The sequence below is a fragment of the Marmota marmota genome, unplaced genomic scaffold, assembly GCF_001458135.2.
Source record: "Marmota marmota marmota unplaced genomic scaffold, marMar, whole genome shotgun sequence".
Lineage (NCBI taxonomy): Eukaryota > Metazoa > Chordata > Mammalia > Rodentia > Sciuridae > Marmota > Marmota marmota.
In genome coordinates, this window is record NW_025999983.1 from 7,024,927 (window position 1) to 7,042,592 (window position 17,666).

At 43.3% G+C, this 17,666-nt stretch overlaps 1 protein-coding gene across 2 annotated transcripts in view; it reads left to right on the forward strand.

The window, feature by feature from the left end:
- Window positions 1-2,044: 2,044 nt before the first annotated feature.
- Window positions 2,045-17,666, forward strand: part of Plg (plasminogen) — a 33,199-nt gene continuing 17,577 nt past the window's right edge. The window contains exons 1-10 of one of the 2 annotated variants that reach the window (XM_015498611.2): window positions 2,045-2,196; window positions 4,491-4,626; window positions 5,826-5,932; window positions 8,319-8,433; window positions 9,755-9,894; window positions 11,401-11,521; window positions 12,507-12,625; window positions 13,756-13,918; window positions 14,457-14,602; window positions 16,575-16,740. In XM_015498611.2, the coding sequence (XP_015354097.1) occupies window positions 2,148-2,196; window positions 4,491-4,626; window positions 5,826-5,932; window positions 8,319-8,433; window positions 9,755-9,894; window positions 11,401-11,521; window positions 12,507-12,625; window positions 13,756-13,918; window positions 14,457-14,602; window positions 16,575-16,740 (1,262 nt within the window). In that variant the 5' untranslated portion in view covers window positions 2,045-2,147. The remainder of the gene's footprint in view (window positions 2,197-4,490; window positions 4,627-5,825; window positions 5,933-8,318; window positions 8,434-9,754; window positions 9,895-11,400; window positions 11,522-12,506; window positions 12,626-13,755; window positions 13,919-14,456; window positions 14,603-16,574; window positions 16,741-17,666) is intronic. The other variant, XM_015498612.2, reaches the window with a different exon arrangement.

A 17,666-nucleotide genomic window follows, 5' to 3' on the forward strand; every position in this document is an offset into this window, starting at 1 on the left:
CCCAGCACCGTGAACCAAACCTACAACCTCCTTTGCTCTTCTCTTTACATGCTACTGAACTGGGGGGTGCTGTGATGACCATGTGCACTTTCATGATGCTGAAATGTTGGGCGGTGGAGAAGAATGCAGAGTCAGGGGCTGCAGGAGGGCCACCTGGTTTGCAAAGTAACATTTTCAGAATCAAGTGCATTCTAGAAATCCCAAGGAAAGGGGGGCAAAAGGCACACCAATGCCACTCAAATCAAAGACTCAGGCAACAGGGAAGGGAAGATGGTGCAGATACAGAATTTCTGAAAGCACCATGCCTGCGGTGCCTTCTCTAGGAGGAAGTGCGCAAATAAAAGTGGAACTAAACACACGCTGGAGGCATTAGATGTTGGTGGAATCTGTTTCCCTTCACTAAAGAACTATCTCAAACAGACCAACCCTGTTTGTCTAAAAGACATTTCACATGATTTCAAGGAAATAAAAAAGGTCTGCCTGCTACCGATTTCTCAAGTTGCCTTCATCTTGGTCCCTTTGGTAAACTGGGCCAGTAGGTGCTTGGGAATAGAAGGAGGAGGGAGCCTCGAGTGCCTCCCTCTGGTTCCTCAGTGTTCTGCGAGTGCTTTGGTCCCAAGGCATTCTGCAGAGGTTCCACTCAGACCCTCGGACACCCGCCTTGATCCTCTGCTGGTTAACATGGGGAGGAATTTCATCACCTGGAAAGAGGAGCCAATGCTGTTGGTCTTTTTTTTTTTTTTTTTCATAGTTAAGATTAGAGAGTTCAGTTTATTTCTAAATATTTTCAAATACCAAAATTGGAGTTTTAAAGCTTGCTCCAGCTGGCCATTCTAACATTTAGCCAGGGAAAAGTACAGATTCAACAATTAAACTTGAGCTGACTCTTTCAGCAGAATTCCGCCACTCTTGCTTTATTTTATGAGGATGAGAAGATATTGAACTGTAATTTGGGGGGATAGATTGATATTTTATGATGTAATTTATAGTTATGAAAAAATGATAAAAGTTTAAGGAAGGAAAGAATGTCTATTTAATTATCACCAAGCTGGGAGGTAGCTCAGTGGTGGAGCACTTGCCTAGCACTGCAAGGGTTTGTGATCCCCAGCAGTGCAAAAACAAAATCCCCAAACTTGTAAATGTCACGTGATATATGCATGTATTGAAATACCATGTTACTTCATTAATATGTACACTTTTATATTTTTATGAATCCATTTAAAAGTAAGTGTAATTTAAATAAAATAACAATAGAAATTTATATTTATGGAAACACATGAGTCCACTGGGAATAAAGACATTTTGATTTTAATAAAGCATTTTTTTTTTTTTTTTTTGGTACTGGGGATTGAACTCAGGGGCACTTGACCACTGAGCCACATCCCTAGCCTTATTTTGTATTTTATTCAGAGACAGGGTCTCACTGAGTTGCTTAGCGCCTCCCGTTGCTGAGGCTGGTTTGAACTTGAGATTCTCCTGTCTCAGCCTCCTGAGCCGCTGGGATTACAAGCGTGCACCATTGCACCCAACTTAATAAAACAGTTTCACTATGTCTTAATTTCAACTCTGGGTGGCAGGGCATGAAGGAGTTAATGATATTGCCCTTGGTAGTCTAAGGCCTAAATGGTTTGCATCTGCTTTCCCCCCTGTCCAGTGTGCAGACTTGGGAAAGCTCCATTCCCGCCTCTTGATTTGCGGACCCTGGTGACGCTGCTTGCTGGGAGGGTGGGATGAGACGTGGGTAGGGACCTCTGTGCACTGTCTGGCTCATGGAAAGTACTCGCAAATGCAAGCTCCTTTTATGATTTCCCTTTCTTCCCCAAAGGAAAGGGGGGGAAAGAGGGAAGGAAAGGGAAAGATGTGGTCTGGGGAAAGGGGAGGAGAGAGGAGAAAGGAAGCAGCCAGGAGTCACCTGGGAGGGGAGAGTGGCTGGAATTCCAGCATCTCTTGCAGGCTTCTCTCTCAAACATTTTGTAATAGCCATTATTTAAGGTGATGTTTGCCCCTTGGAGCGCAGTGGCAGGGCCTTGGAGAATAATTAACCTCATTTGACTATCTCAATCACGGATGCCTCTGCGCTCTTGTAAGCCAACGGCACCTAGGACTAAGACACACTGTCCCCCAGGGCACTGCTGGCCAGTCCCAACATGGACTGCAAGGAAATAGTCCTTCTGCTTCTCTTATTTCTGAAATCAGGTAAGATTTTCTTTGCAATTCTGTCATTACATATTCCTAGCAATATATTTAAAAAAATAGGTATACTATGGCTTTATGTGTAACTCATTGAACTTGATTCATGACTTTTCCGGTTCAAAATCTAGGATCAAGGAATTCTTCAATATATGAATCTAATGTCTCTCTAAAGAATGTCAGAGTGTGGGGAATGAATGGGCAAAGAAGGTAATGGGTAACTTTTCAAATCTAAATGACTGTGCCCAAATGATGTCGATTTTCATTGAAAAAATAGTGAATCTCTTTTCTGGTTCTCAATTGAATTATCTTTTATCATTTTGGTTAAGTTGTCATATATATTCCTGTCACTTCCAAATGTAAGCAACAAAATTCCTCTTTGAGTATATTTTATTTTTTGTCTTTTGAGTATATATTTTCATATTTGACCTATCTGCATAGTGTGAAGTAGCATCTATTTGTTCTGGTTTGAAGAAAGATTTCCATAAGTATATGTTGGGCCTCTTAATGTCTGGAGAAGTCTCATGCACAGTTTTTGAAATGATGTATGTAATTATCATACATCATATTAATTTAAAGTTTGGAGTAGGCCAATCACATTTTATACATACACACAAATGTGTGTGTGTGTGTGTGTGTGTGTTTTACTAATGAGAGCTTATTTAGCTAGAGGACGGGTCGGGTAGCATACTTATCCCCTTTTCTAGATGATGGAATCCAGACTTAGGAAATCATGTTACTTGACCACTGTCCAAACTCCCAAATCAGAAAAGTAAAGAAACCTGGATGTAAACAAGGGCTTTCCAAGAAGGAAACTAGTGTTCTGCTCCCTTTTCCAAATGCACTGAGAACATTTTAAAAAACACACATTCTAAACGTGTCTGGAGTTTGTTTTTTTAACAGCTTATTCAGATATAAATCTCATGCTATACAAGTCATCCATTTAAGGCATGCAATCCAGTGGTTTTTAGTATATTCAAAGTTGTTCAACCATAAGCCCAGTAAAGTCTAGAATATTTTCGTTACCCAGAGAAATTCCATGCTCCCTAGCTATTGCCCTTAATCTTTAGCCCTTGGCAACCATTCTTCTACTTTCTATAGATTACAGATTTAATGTGTTTTTCAAAACACTTCATCAAAGTCCAACTCTTCTTGAAAATGAGAACTCAAATTGAGAGAAATGTGAGGTGAAGAAATGGATATGGGCCCCAACTATCTATTTCTCCATGACCTCACACATTTACCAAGTGCTCTGAAAGTTTAAAATGCATCCACCAACTTCCCATTCAACAGTCCATCTTACCAATTTGGCATCTTAAATTGACGAAGGAAAAGCAGCTGAGGAGGTAGAGAGAGGGTGGACTTTGGAAGGTGACTCTGTGTTAACCTATTGTCGTCTGCAGTGCCACTTCCTATCCTGGCCACTCTTTAACCCACTCAGGCTGGCTCTGGTCCCACCACTCCCCTCAAGTGGCCAAGGTTGCCATGTTGCCTACACACACAGAAACTTTTCTATTTTAATTCCATTAAGTTCCTTTTGGCCTCGCCCCTGGGAAAGTCACCAGCATTTATATGAAAGGATGGGAGCTGGGTTCTGCAGGCTTAGATCAGAGCTGCCAAAGCCATGCCAGGTGTAGCAGGCAGCCTTAGAACAGGGGCCATTAGGCAGCCTGTGGGAACATGACTGAAGGTCCCTTGGCCATGCTCTGAGGTGGGGAGGGGGAGCAACAGCCTCTTTGCCTCAGATTTCATCTCATAGAACATCTAAGGCCAGTATTATTCCAGGTTCTGCTTTTTAAGATAATTTCCTCTAAAATGTCAGCTATCATCATCATCATCATCATCATCATCATCATCATCAAAAAATCCTTTATTATTGGAAAGTATGTATTGTTATAAATCAAAGAATGGCCTCCACTTATACCCAGGGATGGACAAACCCACGTTAGTTTTGGCAACGCAGTTGCCATTGATGGTGTCTTCCCGGCTTATCATCACATGACAATCAATAGCAAACAGGTAAAATTCATTCTCATTTAAAGTTCCTTGTCCATCAGGGTAGTGATAGCGTCTGTTGTGTGGTTCTGATCGGCCCGTCTAGGTGTTCCGTTAATGTATTACAGCGTTACCGGAACTGTTTTCCTGACTGAGCATTTTTATTCACGACACCGGCTTCGGCTTCCAAGAATACACCGAGAGTTTTATTTGGCGGTTATCAAGCAAACAGATGAGAAGCCATGGCAATCATGCAGTGGGGTCAGCCATTGATCAGCTGTTCCACTTTGATCGTCCACTTGTAGGTCAAGGAAGCTCCCTGGATGGCTATGTCAATACCCAAGGGGCTTCACTGTCCGGCGTCCCCAAGAAGCACCTAGGAGCACAGAGCATAGAGGAGTGTGCGGCGAGATGCGAGGAGGAAACAGAGTTTATCTGCAGGTATTTTCACTGTCATTGCACCTGTGCGGGAACCTTGCTGTTTGAGACACTTGTTTTGATGGCAAGAAATTTAGCTGTGGATTTATTAACAAAACTACAATTTAAGAGGAAAAGGGAGTTTATGGGCCTGGAGTTTGGAATCCATTTGCTCACAGTATCTGAAGCCATGACCACGTCTTGTTAAGGTTTATTAGTTCCCCCTTTAGAAAAGTGCTCCCAAAGAAAGGTACCTGTGTTTACACATGACATCACCAGGAGCAGCTACCATTCCAAGTTCCATTTTTTAACTCACCATCAGCAAATATTTATTGAGGATCATGTGGATCAAAGTGTCCTACATGGAGCTGAAGGAGGAAACAAGTACAGACACTAGATCCAGTGCCTGCCTTTTTGTATTTATGGTGCAAAGAAATCAGAAATAATGTTTAAAAAAATAAACAGCCAGCCCTAAATATTGCTAAGGGCATAATTGATGCATGTGCTACAGAGGTTCAGAGGAAAGAACGACCCCCTGGTTGAGACAGGTAGAGAAGGCCTCAGGGAGCAGGGGGCAGCTGAGCTGGGCTTGGAGGGTGGCTGAAGTCTTAAGCTCCAAGACAGGGAGGATTCCCGGTACAGGAGAGGTGCCATCCTGAGTATACAAGAGGGACCAGGAGGGGCCAAGAGCATCAAAGCCGAGACTTCTCACAGGTGTTGGGCCAGACAGGGAGCTATGCATGGCCTTGAATGCCAGGCTGAGCAGCCTTGGCAGGACCATGTGATTGGGGAAGGGAAGTGGGAGGCTTCCTTAGCCAGTTGTCTGTTTCTATAACAAATTACCCAAGACTGGGTAATTAATAAAGGAAAAAAATTATTAAGTGAACAGTTCTGGAGGCTGGATGTTCAAGGCCTGGTGGTTATAACAGTCAGGGGCCTCATGTTGAGCCATAGCATGGTGGAAAATCAGAAGCCAAGTGGGAGCCAAAGCAAGAACAGAGAGAGGGGTGTTGCATTTTATAGCAACTTACACAGGCAGTCACAGGGCATCCCAGGAGGCAAGAGCCAAGGGCATGCCTGAAGTCCACCCACGACGAAAGGCTCCCCGCTCCTAAAAGGCATTCGATGACTGCTCAAGTGTCTTACTTATGAATAAACGGAGAAGTTCTAGTATTCCCAGAATCAAAGAGATTTTTCCAGTATTCCCTCCTCCTCCTCCACAGGTCATTCCAGTATCACAGCAAAGAGCAGCAGTGTGTGATCATGGCTGAGAACAGCAAGTCCTCCCCTGTCATCAGGATGAGAGACGTCGTTTTATTTGAGAAGAAAAGTGGGTACTTTTCCCTTCCCCTCTCTCCTCCCCTTTCATATCCTTCACTGACGAGCCAGAGTGGAGAAACTGAATTCTGAGTTAGGACAGGATTCCGTCCCTGAACAGCTCTGTCAACTTGAACATGTGACTTCACCTCTTTGGTATCATTTTTCTTATGTAAAAAATGAAAGGATTGGATTTACAAAATCACTTCTATCTCTGTGGCCATAAAAATAAATTCAGAATCTTTTTTTTAAAAAAATTATTTATAAAGAGAGACAGGGACTTAAAAGTTCCTCATGACCTTGGCCACTAGTTCTGCAGGGAGACTGTGGTCCTTGGGCTCCAGCTTCTGAATGACAGCCTGGGACAATGGAAATATGAGATACTTTCAATCTTGATAACATTTGGCTAGGGACAAAAATACTCATTAAATTTTTTTCCACTTTTTTTTTTTGTCATGGTCTATATTTTCTTCAGGCTCAAAATTGTCTTTTGAAAGTGTGCAAAAATCGCAGTTCCTTTTAAAATGCAGATCAATAGTCCCATAGTTTAGTAGGAGAGGTGGCCTGGATTCTGGGGGAAATTGCACATCTTTTTAGGGATGAAAAGATGCCATTCTTTGTAGCACTTAAGAAACCCATTGATTAAATGAAGATTTAAATGAAAGATGACACTTAATAACTCTCTCCTGTACTGTGGTGCTGGCCAGGCACTGCAACCATTAGTTACAATTCAGCTCTCCAAATATTCTGTAACACAGATACTACAGAATATAAGATATATCAGATTTCTTGTGTTCTTGACAGTGACTTGAAACATTGTTTCTAGTATCACCACAAACCATAAGATTTTTAAAAGTATTCCTCTAGGTTAGGGTTATTGCTTTATCTCCTTCAGTTTCTAGGTTTGCTTGGTTGTAGCCTCTTGACCTCTCTTCCTTACTCTATCTTTAATTCTTGAGACCAGATTATTAACCCTAATCCTTATCTGTTATAGTTATTAGTTCTTACAAATAGTGAGTAAAGGATGAGATAAATAGGATCACCTACTATCCATCAGATTAAAAAGAAGTGGGGGTGGCAGTTCTCCCCACAAAATGTTAAAATTTAAATATGTCATTTGTAAATTGTTAACCAGAAGGAACCTGGGGGTGCCTGTCAGGCTTGGTCTGAAGTCTGAAGTTTGAAGGCTTGGTTTGCTTGTTTTCAAGAGAGCAAAAGGTTATATAAACTCTGGTGAGGACATACAAACAAGAACGAGGCGAAAAGTCAAAAGTCAGTCATTTTTGATCCTTGTTTCTTTACTGTGGAATATGGATCCGCTGCTAACCTACCATCAAGGGGTTTCTGCTGGGAACTATCCATGTTAGATCCCTGCCACTTGCCGCCATCTCCAGGCCCACCCTCAGAGCCAAGCCACTGTCATGTCTGGCCAGGTCACTGCAGTCACTGGTTGCCCTTCTCATAGCTGCACAAGTGATCTTTTAGAAATGCACCTTTTCTCCCTTAAACCCTTCCTAGGGCACTTAGCACAAACCCCGGACTGTTCCAGAATGCAGCAGACCTTGCACTAGGCAAGTCCATGTTACGTAAGGACTGCTGCTTATTTCTGTCATTCAAAACGTGAAGTCCTGCCCCTGGACCTTGTCACCTCCATCCGGTTAGTGTAACTGTACAGGAGAGCTGGGCAATATAAACAAATGACACTTGGGACCTAAGACCCACCTCATGGTGACGGAGGTGGGTGGCACACTAGAAAGGGGACCATCCTGCCACTGTGGGCCACAGGTGGGTCTCAGGCTATTTCAAAGACAGGATGAAACCCATTGATTAACTGGTGAGCTGAGTAAGTGCAGGTTGGTTGAGAATATTTGCTGTGAACATTTAAATCAGACACATTTCTAGAACCCCCGTTTGGCATTTTTTTAATTACCAGGAACCTGAAAAAATAGAAGTGGATCGGATCTCTTTTGGCCTCTGAAAAGCCTGCCCCCACCTGCCATCTAAAAAGCCCCTCCTTGTCCTTCAGTTCTGACTCACCCCGCAGTTCATTTTCTCTGTAGTGCCTCTCATTGTGAAGTTAGCTCATTTCAAAAGGCCCAGTGGTTCCTTTCCATTCCAACTCCACTGGAGTGTGAGTCCCTGGGGGCAGAGCCTTCGCCTGTTCTGTATTTATTGTATGTGTTCCAGCCCCATCATGGTGCCCGGTACATGCAGGGGCTCAGGACAGAGCTTTCAAATGAAGGAATCTAAGTAGGAGAAGCCTCAGCTTATGGTGCCCTTCCTGGTGCATGTGACTTTGTTGAGCAGGAAGCGGATTCTCTGGTTGGGACTGTGTGTGCAGACCTTGCTCCTGGGGTTTCTTGCTTGGCTTTTTTGACCACAGTGTGGACATATTTCAGTCTATCTTTCAGAGTGCAAGACTGGAAATGGGAAGACCTACAGGGGGACGGTGTCCAAGACGAAGAGTGGCACAGTCTGTCAAAGGTGGAGTGCCAGCTACCCCCACAAGCCAAAGTAAGTCTTTCTCCTTTGCCTTTGTGTTCACCCTCGGTGTTCAGATAATCCCATCACTTCCAACTCAAACCAGAGTATGTGGGTGAGCAGAGAGAGCCTCTGAGATGTAGATACAGGACAGTTCAATTTCTTATAGCACAAAAGCCAAAGTGGTTGCTTTCTGTTTACTCATATTATTTTTTGGAATAACTAAAACACAGAAGGAAGCCCAGTCAAAAGAAGACCAGAACTATGAACTTGAGGTTGAGGCTGAGAAAAAAGGCAAATACAGTGATGTTCAGGACTGGATGTGTCAATCAAACACACTGAGCTAGAACTCACACCACAGCCCCCCTCATCATGGTGGAGCCAACAGTTCAGAAGACACAAGAATGAAATGCAAATCTTGCAACATGCCTACTATTTGATGTCACTCTGCTTGCAATTTTCCCAGTTTGGTGTCAGGTGGCATTACGTTTTCTTTCACGAAGCTTATCAAAAAGGAAGTTAGTGTCTATGACCCTGCCTCTCACCCCAAAAGAAGGACCCCTGGAGATGGGCAGATGGCGTGTTCCCATTAGATAAAGTAAAAAATTCAACCCAATGTCCAGATCATAGGCTGCCAGGTAGATTACCCCGATCATCTAGCTGAGGCTCAGAGAAGGTGGGGATTACCTGAAACAGGGCCCCCAAAGAACCTGAATCAGAAACTGCCTTTCTGGACTCCAAGTTCTTGTGCTTTTAATCTAATTTCTTATCTCTACATGGCAACTCCTTTGTAGCAGAAAATGAGCCTAACCCCTTCTCCCAGCCCCATCCAAACACAACTCAGCCGTTGGAATCAGACTTGAGAGTCTTGGCCTGCTCCTGGGTTGTTAGGACCTAGCATGCTCTGTTTTGCTTCACATGGACGTTGACTATGAGGCAGGGGTACACACTCCTGGTGGGTTTTTTGTTAAGTGTAAGTGAGAGAATGTATAGAAAGATTCTAATGTAATCCTGGGTGCGAAGTTCACAGGGCCAGAATGGTGTCCGCCTTTGTGATATTTTTTGGAGAGAAGGGCCACTACTGAAAGCAGGTTTTAAAAATAAACGGAGGCCTCTGTCTTCCTACTGGCTGAGGTAGGAATCCAGCCTGCCTCTAAGACTCGGCCGTCAGTGTGAGCCGTGCAGCATGAGCCACTGTACCCGGAACAGTGTCAACTGACATATGCAAATGAACAGCTCATGGGATAACAGGCGCTCAGGCCCGAGTGGGGACACACACAGCATCCTGCCGACTTGCCCTCCACATGCTGCCTCTCTGAATATCAGCCAAGTTCTCCTTTTCTGTCCTCCACAGCTATTCCCCTGACAAGTTCCCCAGAGAGGGCCTGGAGGAGAACTACTGTCGCAACCCAGACAACGACGAGAAGGGGCCCTGGTGTTACACTGTGGACCCAGAGAAGAGATACGAGTACTGCGACATTCCTGAATGTGAAGGTTAGAAATGGCGCTAGAAAATGCCTGCTCTTCACTGGCCAAGTAATTTGCTGTGAAGCCACTTCCCACGGGGGTATTATTAATAATCAATCAGTGCTGCAATTAGTCATGCATTCACCTGTCGGGAAGGAGCACAACCCCCGTGTTATCATGGATTCTTTTTATTCAGATGCTACTTCGACATGCACAAATTTAAAACTAGTTGTAAATTCTGTAAGTCTTATGCTTAAAACTCTTAACACAGTATAACACTCCAAGCAGATTCCCAATTAAATACTAAATTAAAACCACAAAATCAATGACATTCATGTAAGCAATATTAATTTAATGTGAGAGATTTTACTGTTTTGTTGAAGCTAAGCAATGAACCAGTTTGGGGGTCAACAATCCCTTATTTTAGTGAGCCAATCTATTTAAGTGTGCTTCAAAGGTCAATGATAACACATGGAAACAGACTGGAAACAATTTTATTTCACGTTTCCAGGTGTATATATTGGAGGGAGGGAAATAGAGCCAACTGGGATTCATACAACCATGCAGATATTGTATCATGTGACACCTCAGCTCATTTCCTTTATTGATTTGAGCCATGGGGAACCTTTATTTGGACACTATATCATCAGTCATTTGAACTTTAGTACAACAAATGCATGATTTTTATGTCAAGTCTGCATCTATTTTATGACCCTTAAAAGTCACAGTTGTATATTACTCTGCCCCACCATGTGAATAATTCAATATTTCCAAATATTCAATAATTCCAAATTAAAGACTCAGTTTTAAAATAAGTTAGGAAGCAAAAACAAAAAACAGAAAACAAAAAAACCCCCAGCCCAGTCATGCTTCTCGACAATATGAAAAGAGAATGCTGCTCTACAGCGAGGTCATAGGCACAGGCTCCAGCAAGAAACCCTAACAGATATGGTTCCAATGTATTTGGCAGATCTGAATAATTTCATAGAGTTTCTAAAGATCATTATTGAAACGAAGATGCCCAGTATTTAAAAGCGTCATGCAACCAGGTGCAGGGGGGCATCCGGTCAATCTCGCTACTCTTGAGGCTGTGCAGGAGCTGGCGAGGGTGAGACCAGGCTAGGCGACTCAGTTGAGATCCTGTCTCAAAAAAAGAAAGAAAAGAAAATCGTGGAAGAGAACTTACAGACTTCTGGGACCATGGGCACCCTCCCCTCCCTGCCTGGGATCTGGGCCTCTCAGTACAAGGACAAGGCATTCATGAGCTTCTGAATTGGGTCATGACGATTAGTTGAGGTGGCATTGACCAAAATAGCCTAAATAAACCATTTGAAAAAGAGAATGACATTTTGGATTGTGTTAGAACATTCTGAGTCTTGAGCCAATGTTGCTTCCTAGTGATTCTTGGAAACCATGTGGGAGCATGGCCAGTCCCATGGGGGACGTTTCTAGAGGGATTCTAGTCCTTCTGTCTATTTTACTCCACTTCAGTTTCTTTTTTTTGTTTCTTCCCTCCTTCCCCATGCTGCTCAGAGGAATGCATGCACTGCAGCGGAGAACATTACGAGGGCAAAATTTCCAAGACCATGTCTGGAATTGAATGCCAGGCCTGGGACTCACAGACTCCACACGCTCACGGATACATCCCTTCCAAGTAAGTCCCACTGATCAAGACTCTGCAGTCTCTGTAGTTACTTGGATGTCTTTGCCTGTCTCCGGATGGTTGTGGATTCAGAGCTGGCATCCTGCCACATTCTTCTTATCTTTAGTTGTTAGAAATGCAGAATCTCAGACCCTCTGAATAAAATTTGTATTATAACCAGATTTGCTGCTGATTCGTACATACATTAAAATTTGAGAAGTACAGATACATCTGTACTTCTTGTGTGTGTTTCCCAAGTATTTCCCTCTTCTCTTTCTTCTTCCGTTTCCTTCACTTTATACCAGCAAGATTCCTCACCGAGGGTCTGTGAGTATACCTCAGGGATCTTGTGAATCCCCTGATATCTTGTGTGTATTTATGTTGGTGCATTTTGGGGGGCAAGAATTCACAGCTTCCACCAAATTCTCAAAGGCAACTATGAATTTTAAATGTGAATGGGAGTCCCTAATCCAGAAACTAATGATGATCTCAGGAGTAAGGTTCTGTGAAGATTCTATTTCACACTAATTACCCTGGAAAACACCTCCCGCTGTAGCTAGCTGATCCAGTCTCTGTCTTTAAGATCTGAATATGTCAACTTACTGGCTGTACGAGATCACTATCTCTAGGTATTGAGCAATTTGTGTTTTAAACATTGCTATTATTTGTAGCAGAGTAACCAGCATTTGCTTATATCAATTTTTCCAGATGGCCAAATTGATAAGGTTACTGATCTTGTTCAGTGGTTTTTAACCATGTAAATCATTAGAAAAATAATACCTGTAATGCCCAGCTAATGTTTCTTCCTAGATTACCATCTTATCAAGTGTAGCCTTTGTTCATTTACCTCTTGGGTGCCTGACTGTGCCTTGCACACTTTAGGTGCTACATACCTGCTCACCTTCAAAGATTCTCATCCATGAATGCAGATGTTCAGTGCTATTAGAATGCTTTTTGTACCAATACAATTTTTAAAAAATTCTTTTTGTCCATTCAGATTTCCAAACAAGAACTTGAAGATGAACTACTGTCGAAACCCTGATGGGGAGCCCCGCCCGTGGTGTTTTACCACCGACCCCAGCAAACGCTGGGAGCTCTGTAACATTCCCCGTTGCAGTAAGTGTGACTCATGTCCCATGCTCCAGGGTTCTGACCCGATCTGCTCTTAGAATCAAGAGGGATCGTGTGTTGGTTCCTTACTGCCGGGTCTAAGAAGTGACCTGCAAGTCATATGCCGTACTCTTGCTCTGTATCTTATTGATCTTTTAAGACCATGTATTGGCTCCTGTAGGTAATTGATGAGAACATCCTTTATCATGTTGTCTGTTTTCCCCTATCAGAGACTTGTGCCTCTTGCGAGAATGTTTAGAGGTAGGCTCTTGGGGGCAGCTCTGGTGTCCCACTTCCCTGCGCTAAAGGGAGACCAGAGGCATTCTCTGTTTTGTGGAATACATTATCAGGCAGAGTTCCTCTAACTGTGGCTTTGTCATCAAGGGGGTGACTCTGGGTACCCAGTTTTTAGCATGCCCAACAGGGCACAGTGGCAAAGGGGCTCAGGAGGAGAAGATGAAGTGGAAGACCTAGTAGACGTGAAATGGAGGAAAAGAGGATTCAAAACAAGAGCTGAACATTTAGTCAGAGACCGTCACTGATGGTTGGAAAGGACCCAGCCAGGGCCAACTTCCCTCCTCTGCTCTGACAGGGGTCCTTTGGGATGCAGGGGCTCCTTGGGTGTTCTCCCTCTTCATGAGAATCAGGTTCTCTTGATTTTTTTTCCCATCAAGAATATCTTGATTTCTGGTGCACATAATTTTCCTTGAAGACATTTTTTGCCTTCCTTCCTGTCAACTCTGACTCAGTTGTGTCTTTTATGGAATATCAGGCTGTGTTCCCTCAGTGATCACAAAGTCTTGGACAGGAAAACGTGGGTCATTGGCACATGTATGGATTTAAGGTGGGATGGCACACTTGCTGATATTTACCATGTGTGATGAAACGAGCCAGGAGACTCTAGAGAGAAGCATCGACCCCCAGGGTTGATTCTGCAGAAGCTCCTCATGAAATGGTCTCACAGACATAGATGCTTCTAGATGGACTTCTGGAAACGCTAAGCAGTTTTTAAATGCCAAATTCCTAGACAGAGGTTGGCAAAAGAGGCTGAGTGCCCTGCAGTTCCCTCCAGGGACACCCATCTGAGCATTCTTTATTTGAAAAATATTCATCGTAGTTTATTTTCTCCATTCAAGCAACACCCCCGCCCTCTTCTGGTCCAACCTACCAGTGTCTGAAGGGAAGAGGTGAAAACTACCGGGGGAAGGTGGCCGTGACCGCATCCGGGCACACCTGTCAGCGCTGGAGTGAGCAGACCCCTCACCAGCACAACAGGACTCCAGAAAACTTTCCCTGCAAGTATGTCCCCTGATGCCCTTCCCTTTAGGGACTGTGAGGTCCCATAGGCTCTGCCTTCACTTCAGTTACTAGAGGAATGCAGGATTAAAGTATTCAGGAATGAAAACGGATCAGGCATGTGCAGGGGAAGTGAAATTCAGCAACTGTCTTTTTCCTATGAGAATTTTTCTCAAAGTGTGGTCCCCAGACCAGCAGCCTCAGCATTACCAGGAATTTGCTAAAAGTGCAAATTCTTGGGACTTACTCCAGACCTAGTAAATCAGAAACTCTGGGAGTGGGGCCCAGCCATGCATTTGTATTTTACTTGTTCATACAAAGTCAAGAAATGTACTTCAACTGTTTACCCAAAAGAAGCGTCTATGGCTTGCTTCTGTGGAATCCTGTGGAATCCTGCTCTGCTCAAGCTTCTTTGGGGCACCTGTTATTCCATGTGTGTGATCCCACAGCTTTAGATGCATCCATATCCAAAATCAGCATCAACAGGCATGTGTGCACCTTATTTATTTACACTTTTTGAAGAGCCAAACTCCTCTTTCAGAGGTTTGGATGAGAACTACTGTCGGAATCCTGATGGAGAGACCACCCCCTGGTGCTACACAACCAACAGCAATGTGAGGTGGGAATACTGTACCATACCATCCTGTGGGAATTCTCCGACCTCCACGGACCCTCTGGATGTCCCAGGTAAGAGGCTTTATAGAGCCCAAGGACGCTCCAGCGTCTGCACCCGGTGGGGTGTCAGAATACAGTGGCTTTGTGGTCAGGGACTGTGCTCTGTGATTTCAGTTACAATATTTTAAATCGGTTGAAGTTTGTTTTATGGTTCAAAACATAATCATTTTCCATGTGTTCTTGGATGTGACTTTGTTGTTGGGTAGAGTTTCTCTAAAGGCCAATTAGATAAAACTGACTGATAACTGTTGTCCCGTGTTCCGACTGATTTCCTGTCACCTACTTTGATCACTGAGGGATGAATGGTGACAGGTCCAACCTTACTGTAGATGTGTCAATTTTTCCTTTCAGTTCTAACTCTGTTTGCTTTATTTGTTTAGAAACTCTGTTGTTAGTCACATACACGTTTAAGACACTTGAGTTTTCTAGATGAGATGACCCCTTTGTTATGATGTTATGTTTGTCTTCATCTCAGAAAATATTCCTGTCCTGAAGTCTGTTTTTGCTGTTATGAAAACAGCCATTGAATATGTTTTTACTAGTGTTTGTGTATCTTTTTTTAAAAAAAAAATTTTAGTTGTAGTTGGACACAATACCTTTATTTTATTTATTTTTATGTGGTGCTGAGGGTCGAACCCAGGACCTTGCATGTACTAGGCGAGTGCTCTACCATTGAGCCACAACCCCAGCCCACATTTTTAGCTTTTTAATGGAGATGTTTAGATCATTTTTATTAATGTAATTGTTAAAATGGTTGGATTTAAATCTACCATCAAGTCAATTGTTTCTCTTTGTTCTATTTGGACTTTGTTTCTTTTTGCATCTTCCCCCCCCCCCTTCATGTGGAATGACTATTTTATGATTACCTTTTATCTCTGCTATTTACTTATTAGTTAAATCAATTTTTAATGATTTTGGCATTTTCCTTAATGTTTACAACATACATCTTTAACTTATTATGTTCCACCTTCAAACAACATTATCTTTGTTGATACCTAAGAACCTTAAAAAATTGTACTTCTATTTCCTCTCTCAGGAATGTTGAGCTAGTAGAGAGAATGTCTGGTAAAGAGAACGGACTTCTGCTATGTTACAATCTCACATTACATTGATGCTATTTTTTTTGGATTTTACCAATGATCAGTGTGTTTTATTTATAGTCATACTTCTCGTCTGTTTGTTCTACTTTTTCTGTTTTTCATCTAACTCTTTTTTTCCTTGTACATCAGTTTGGAAAACTTCTTGTAATTCACTTTCAACTTCACTGTTTCTTTAGTTGTGTCTTGCCTGCTGATCAGTGCTTTGAAGGAATTCTTCACCTCTTAAGTCACAATTTCTGTTCCGCTCATTTCCATTTTACGTTTTTCTTGTTTCCTCCTCCTTGCTGAAGTTCTCCATCTATCCATGCACATTGCCTACCTTTATCAGAAAATCCTTTAACATATTGATCATGGTTCTTTCACAATTCCAGTCTGATAGTTTCCAGATGTGGTCATCTCTGAGAGGCAGTGGACCTCTGCCTACAGCCTTGGGTGCAGGCCCACTGCCTGCCCCAACCCCTAGAAGCTTGAGGTTTTGGCCAGTATGAGCACAGGGTCTGGAGAAATACATGAGTCTCCTGTCTGTCCACCACTGACAGTCACCCCTGCTGTCTGCACCACTGAAAGCATTTCCCTCTGGGGTCCTGCTCTACTGTTCTCATGAGAACCCACTAGAGATCCGTAAAGAAGAGCTTGCACAGGATTGCAGTTTCCAGCTATAAATACTCTAAAGTCCCCCCCCCCCGCTTCTGAGTTTTAAGTAAAATATTCCAAGAAAAGTAGGTCATAAGTTCTAGAATGCTATGAATTTATTGTGTGTGTGTGTGTGTGTGTTTGCTTGTCCACAGGCCTGCTCATATGGACAAGAGAACAGTGCACTTTCGTGTCACAAAGGGCTTTACCTGTCTCTCAGTCGTTATTCAGCGTGATTTCTTCTTTTTCAGCGTTAGCACCACCTGAGCAAACCCCTGTGGTCCAGGATTGCTACCAGGGCAATGGACAGAGTTATCGAGGCACATCGTCCACCACTATCACAGGAAAGAAATGTCAGTCCTGGTCATCAATGACGCCACACGCACATGAGAAGACCCCGGAAAAATTCCCAAATGCGTAGGTCCTTGATTTTAAACCACACATGGAGCAATAGCCAACTTAATTTTCTATTCGACGACCTGTGCTGTAAGCTGACTTCTTAGGACCAAACCTCCTAGGTCAGAATGGGAGGCAAATCATCCAGGACACTTGCTTTAGAGCAAAAGGTCTGGGAGAGGTTATAGGCTGACTGTCTTTCTTGAGTAATTTTGTGAGGCAGCAGGGTTATGTGGAGGTGGTGAGCTCACACCAGTGGAAAGCTCAGGAGAACAAATTACCAAAATCTTAGAAATAGCACCATTGCCCAGCACCTGCTAATATCAGTGCAGTCTTTCAGCTCTGGAATTTTATCACTCCAAACTCAAACCAATGAAGTGAAGTTTGTGTCTGCCGCTGTGTCTTGGGTCACAAGTCAATCTCTGTATTTATATCCACACCTATATCTAATCTTACCTGCATAGGCACCTTGGGTCCTGTGCGCTACTGGTCTAAAGGGCTGGGGTTTGTCAGAAGAGCAGAAGCAGGAAGGCAGATGAGGGTCAGGAAGCACACAGATGCTGAAAGTGAAGTGGGCAGGCAGATGGACACAAGGCTAGACTGACCAGAGCAACCTTTCTACCATAGTGGCCTTAACCTGTGTGCAAAAAGCTGTTTTCCCTTGATGGACGATAAGCACAAGACTGAGATCTTTTAGAATGAAAGATTGACCCGATTCCCTGTCTTTCCTCTTGGAGGCAGTTCCGGCACTGAATGTTAGGAGATGGAGCCAAAGCAGACCATAGACATCTTGCTGAACTAAGGAGAGAGGCCGGAGTTTGGCATTACTGAGGCAGCTAGGATTTTTCTGTTGTGTAATCTTGAGAAAGACCCTGGGGAGAGGAGTTCCAGCAACATGCATAGAGGTCTCCTCAAGTCTCTGGCTAAACACAAGGCCACACATGCAC